Source organism: Quercus suber, unplaced genomic scaffold (genome assembly GCF_002906115.3).
Source record: "Quercus suber isolate HL8 unplaced genomic scaffold, Cork oak 2.0 scaffold_24, whole genome shotgun sequence".
Lineage (NCBI taxonomy): Eukaryota > Viridiplantae > Streptophyta > Magnoliopsida > Fagales > Fagaceae > Quercus > Quercus suber.
Window position 1 is genome coordinate 663408 of NW_027069489.1, and position 6000 is coordinate 669407.

The 6000-nt window shown below is 41.0% G+C and overlaps 1 protein-coding gene across 1 annotated transcript; it reads left to right on the top strand.

The window, feature by feature from the left end:
• Positions 1-3444: 3444 nt before the first annotated feature.
• On the top strand, positions 3445-5789 carry LOC112023035 (uncharacterized). Its single transcript, XM_024055651.2, has 2 exons — positions 3445-4154; positions 5175-5789. The coding sequence occupies exons 1-2, from the start codon at positions 3567-3569 to the stop codon at positions 5262-5264; spliced, it is 678 nt and encodes a 225-aa protein (XP_023911419.1). The 5' UTR covers positions 3445-3566; the 3' UTR covers positions 5265-5789.
• The last annotated feature ends 211 nt before the right edge of the window (positions 5790-6000 follow it).

Genomic DNA, 6000 nt, shown 5'->3' on the forward strand with positions numbered 1-6000 from the left:
GTTTCCCAATATTGTCTCTCATGCATGGGGCAATAGTAGGAACTTGGATGAGTCCATTGAAAATTTCTCCAGGGAGGTAGTTATTTGGAACATGAACCACTTTGGGAACATTCACCAGAAAAAGAGGCGAATTATGGCCAGAATTTATGGCGCCCAAAAAGCTTTGTCCAGTCAGCCGTGTACCTTTCTTATTAATCTTGAGAACCAATTGCAACAAGAGCTTGAGGCAGTCCTTGATCAAGAGAGGGATTTATGGATGTTGAAGTCCAGGATTAACTGGATGATTCTGGGGGACCGCAACACTTCCTTTTATCATGTGTCTGCCCTTGTGATGAGGAAAAGAAATCATATTGCCTCAGTCAAAGATGAGAGGGGGATTTGGATTACAGAGGAAAGAGATGTCATGGAGCATTTTAGGAGGGGTTTCATTTCCTTATATACCACGTCTCATGTGGAAGCCTATCGGTCCCCAAATCATGATGTGCAGTGGAAAGTGCAACTCTCGGATAAGGATAAGAATTCCATTGGCGCCTTGGTCACCCCCAAGGAAATTAAGGATGCTCTTTGGTCCATGAAACCGTACAAGGCCCCGGGTCCGGATGGACTTCATGTAGGTTTTTTTCAACGTTTTTGGCTGCTGGTTGGTGACTCTGTGAAGGAAGAGGTTATGAGAGCCTTTGCTACTAGAAAGGTTCCTGCCTATCTCAATAAAACTCTTATTACCCTGATTCCTAAAATCCAAGGCCCAGAAATTATTGGTAATTACAGACCTATAAGTCATTGCAACTTGGTTTATAAAATTATCTCTAAGGTAATTGTTGCTCGACTTAGACCGCACTTGGAGAATCTTGTCTCTCCTTACCAAGCGGCTTTTGTTCCGGGCAGAAGAGGAGCTGATAATGTCGTTATAGTCTAAGAGCTAATCCACACTATAGGGAGAGCCAAGGGTAGGAAAGGTTATATGGCCATCAAGATTGATCTAGAAAAGGCCTATGACAAGATTGAGTGGAGTTTTATCCGAGAAATGCTTCTCAAATTCAATTTTCCTGATAACCTCATTGAGCTTGTCATGAGTTATGTTTCCTCGGTGTCTACTTCCCTGCTCTTTAATGGTGGCTGTCTTGAATCCTTCCACCCCTCAAGAGGCATTAGGCAAGGCGATCCCCTGTCCCCGTATCTCTTTATTCTTTGCATGGAGTTCTTGGGTCACCTTATTGAGGAGAAGTGTGCTATTAAGCTTTGGTCCCCGGTGAAAGCTTCTAGGAGCGGTCCCTCTTTTTCGCATCTTTTTTTTCGCGGATGACCTTGTTCTATTTGCTAGAGTTGATCCGGAAAATTGTCATGCCATCAATGATGTTCTCCAAGAGTTTTGTTTAAGATCTGGACAGAGTGTGAGTGAAGCTAAGTCTCGCGTGTTTTTCTCTCCCAATGTGGATCCTGTCATAAGAAATACTCTATCTGGCATCCTCGGTTTCAGATCAACCCCTAATCTTGGTCACTATTTAGGGTTTCCTTTAAAACACCCAAGGGATCGCAAGCATGATTTTGGCTTTGTTCTTGATAGAGTTAAGAGAAAGCTTGCTGGCTGGAAAGCTAACCTTCTCTCTATGGCTGGTCGGTTAGTTCTCATTCACGCCTCTTCCTCGACTGTTCCTAATTATGCTATGCAATACGTGGCTCTCCCAAGTAAAATCCTTAACGGTATTGACAGAGTTAATAGAAGCTTCCTTTGGGGATCAACAGACCAAGTTAGGAAAATGCATTGGGTTAATTGGAAGGAGGTCACAAAGCCCAAGGAGGTAGGAGGTTTAGGGCTGCAATTTGCTAAAGGTAGAAATATGGCGCTGCTGGCCAAGCTTAATTGGAGACTGTACACTGAGAATAATGCCCCTTGGGCCAAAGTGCTCAAGTACAAGTACTGTAATAGGCTGAGAGTAAATTCTAGGAATGGTGCTAATCTCCCTAGCTCCCTTTTATGGAGAGGTATCAAAGTAGGTGAGGATACTTTCAAAAGAGGTGTTAAGTGGATTCCGGGTAATGAGAGCAGCCTTAACTCCTGGACGGACTGCTGGTTGAATCATGGTCCCATTAGATCCCGCATCCAAGGTCCTCTACCTCAAGATTTTTCCAACCTGCAGGTAAAAAATGTCCTGTCTTCTAATGGTTGGAATTGGGCTGCAATTCCTTTTGATCTCCCCAATGATGTGAAATCTGATATTTTGGCCGTCCCCACTCCACTTGTAGCTAGATGTAGTGATAAGGTGGCTTGGAAATTTTCCCCTAAAGGGGGATTTGATATGAAGAGTGCCTATTTACTTGCCACGAACTTAATAGATGATGAAGCCTTCTCAGGTTCTTGGATTTGGATTTGGAAGTTACCTGTTTTACCTAGGATTCAATTGTTTATTTGGAAATGTATCCATCATAGCATTAGTGTCAAGGATTGTCTAGCTAATAGGGGGATCCATCTTGATACCACCTGCCCAGTTTGTCATTTGGAGACTGAATCTATCACTCACACCCTCCGGGATTGCAAGATGATTAAACCGCTTTGGCTCAAGTTGGGAACCCATTGCCTTCAGCCCAATTTCTTTTCCCAGGGAATTAGAGATTGGCTGATAGCAAATGCTAATCTCAAGTCCTCTCAAAATGCAACAGGTATTCCCTGGAACATCTTATTCTTCTTTGCTATCTGGTTGATCTGGAAACATCGAAACCAAGTTGTCTTTACAAACAGGGGAGTTAATCCATACCTCTTCAAGACCCTCGCAAGCTTCAGAGTTCTTCCTTTGTGCTTCGCAACCTGTTCGTAATAACCGCTTGATTTTGAGGCAGGTCCGATGGGAGAAGCCGAACTTAGGCTGGCTTAAGCTGAACACGGATGCTTCTTCTAATGCTACTTTGGGTATGGCAGCAGGGGGAGGTTTGATAAGAGATGAAAGGGGCAACTGGGTGATAGGATTCTCAAGGAAATTGGGCAAGATAAACAGTTTTACTGCTGAAGCCTGGGCGCTCCGGGATGGTCTGCTCCTTTGTCGTCAAATGAATCTTCCTGCGGTCATTGTGGAGCTTGATGCTAAGGCTCTGGTTGATGCCCTTAGCATTCCCTCCTATTGCAATTCGGTTATATCTCCTATTTTTGATAATTGTAAGCTTTTGGCTAGTCAAATTCCCCAGATTAGAGTTAAGCATATCTATCGTGAGGCGAATAAATGTGCGGATAGATTAGCTTTTTTTGGTCTCTCTCAACAACCAGACTTTATTATCCACTCTTCCCCTCCTGTGGGTTTGGATTCCTTTGTAACTGATGACTGCATGGGTGTGGTTTGTAACAGGCTTTGTCCTAGCTAGTTTCTTTTAATAATATTTCCTTTTGACCCAAAAAAAAAAAAAAGGTGACAAAAATAGTGAATATATTTCTGTGCTTATATGTTCGAAAGTGTCTTTGGGCCTGTTTAAACGGACCAAACGGGCCTTTTATGTTTTGGAAACACACTTTCGAACTCCCTCTCCCCCACCTCCTTGCTAGTTGGGAGGGAGAGAATTGAAAAGAGAGAGGAAAAAAAATGGTTGACGATGATCTGGTTTTGGTTCGTGAAGATTCAAAAGAATGTGAACGAATCCAATCCTTGAAAGAAATCCAATTGAAAGAATGGTCCATGGTGGTGATCAGAGACTCTCCCACCCACGATGATTGCTCCATCTTCCCACCAATCAACCATGAAAATCTCCCCATTTCTGAACAAAATGAACAACACCCATTATCACCTTCATCATCTTCATCGTCATCGTCTTCTCCATCTTCATCATCACCACCGCCAAACCCATTTTCATCATCTTCATCGCTGTCATCCTCGCCGTCCGATTCCACTGCCTCGGACCCACAACCAGCTCCGCCGCCGTCCGATTCCCGGGTGAAACGAGCCGGCGAGGTGACGAGGTGGATTGGGGTTGGGCTTGAGGTCATACGTTGTAAGGTTTTTGCCTTTGTTTCCTCGTTCCGAAATTATGATGCCACCAAAGGGGCATTCTGGTCATTTAGCCCCGTCGCGGCGGCGGCGGTGGTGTTTTGGATGTTCGTGCTGGCTCGGCAGCGGCGGCGACGAGTGCAGAGTAAGGGTCGTTTGATGCAGGCCATTAAGGAGAAAGATGAGGTTGGTTTTTAATTGATTGTGTAGTGTTTGTTGTAATGCTTGTGTTAATTTTGTTATGATAAAGTTTTTAGTTGTTCATGGAAATTCCAACTAGAAAAAAATTGGTGGTATTACTAACTGTACAGAAAATTAGATTAGTGAGACTCTTTGGGCTTAAACATGTTGATGTGAAACGTGAGCTTGTTTGTCTGGTTTAGTGCTGCATAGGGCCTTTGATCAGAAATCCAAAGAGCTTAAACCTTGTCAATAGGGTTCATATATATACTATAATTTAATTGTTACAGAAAATGAGTAGATAGATTTGAACTTGGTTCTCCTTACAAAGGAACCGAAACAATGTCACTAAGGATGCTTATTTTGCAGAAACTGAAAACTTTTTGCTGGAAAGTACCGTAGATAAAGGAAAAAAGTTAATTGAAATAGTACACAATAGGTCCTTTGTATAGAATCAAAAAGTATAATGAAACTCATGAATAATAGCAAAAATAAGCTGAATAGTAAAAAAAGTTAACAAAAATAATTTTTGCCAAACGCAAATTAAAGCTACACAACTTTTGTCATTAGAGTTGATAAGTTTAACTAGTGTGCAAAATATATATATATATATATATAATTGTTATAGGAAATGAATAGAGGAACTTGAACCTGGTTCTTTAAAAAAAAAAAAAAAAACCTGGTTCTCCTTATATATAAAAAATAAAAATAAAAAACTGAAACAATGCCACTGAGCTACATGACTTTCGTTATTAGGGTTGATAAGTTTGACTAGTGTGCCAAATGGGTGTCTCTTGGATTTGCTGTTGTGGGAAGCTTTACCTTCTCTTTAGCGTGAGGGGTTCTAACTTCTAACTGGTATTTGTATCTAAAATCATGACCTTCATCTCTTTGATTGTCAATGCAATAAGCTGATTATTAACTTTTTATTTTTGGATGAGTAGCTGAATTATTTACTTGTTTATTAGACTCTCCTTATTTTGTATTTTGTCCTTGTACTTAAGTTTGGCTTTGAAAATTTTGCAGAAGATTACACAACTGTTGCACCAAATTGCTCGAATGAATGAAGTTTTGGTAGCCCATCACAGAGATCTGATATCAACAATGTCTAAGTAATTGCAAAAGGGACGTCATTTGATAGCAGCTATCACAATTGACATAAGAGCTTTCAAGCATTGAGGCTTAAAATTGGCATTAACTAAATTGATTGATGCTGTGCTTTAACATGTGCTGCTCAAATCCTGGTTGCAGTTCCTGTGTCATATCCAAACACCACTGCCTTTTTAAGTGGAAGAGCATAATGATTGATTACTCAACACTCATGAAACCACAATTTGAACTCTGCAAACTCCATGGATTCTGGAGCATGTGACTGACACCAGCATCTCTGAGCATTCGAATGAACTTCAGATTTCCCATACTCTTCATGATTTGATGTGGCCAAGTAATAGTCTAGGGTCTTTGTTTTTTGGTAATGAAGTGCCAAGTCCAGTAGATTAATGTAGTTTCTTGAATTTGTATAAAGATTAGTTAAATGTCTTAGGTTATTTTTTTTACCCGCTTTCCTATGTGCCTTGTTGACAAATATTTGTGCATGTGTTGCACTTCTGATTTAATCCTATGAATAAGCTTGTACATCTAGCTTAAAATTGGCATTAACTAAATTGATTGATGCTGTGCTTTAACATGTGCTGCTCAAATCCTGGTTGCAGTTCCTGTGTCATATCCAAACACCACTGCCTTTTTAAGTGGAAGAGCATAATGATTGATTACTCAACACTCATGAAACCACAATTTGAACTCTGCAAACTCCATGGATTCTGGAGCATGTGACTGACACCAGCATCTCTGA

What these genes read in the sequence shown, in the direction of transcription:
- LOC112023035 (XM_024055651.2), top strand. Translation starts at nt 3,567, where the DNA reads ATGGTTGACGATGATCTGGTTTTGGTTCGTGAAGATTCAAAAGAATGT. An exon ending in CCATTAAGGAGAAAGATGAG is followed by an intron (nt 4,155 to 5,174) that starts GTTGGTTTTTAA and finishes AAAATTTTGCAG; the next exon opens with AAGATTACACAACTGTTGCA.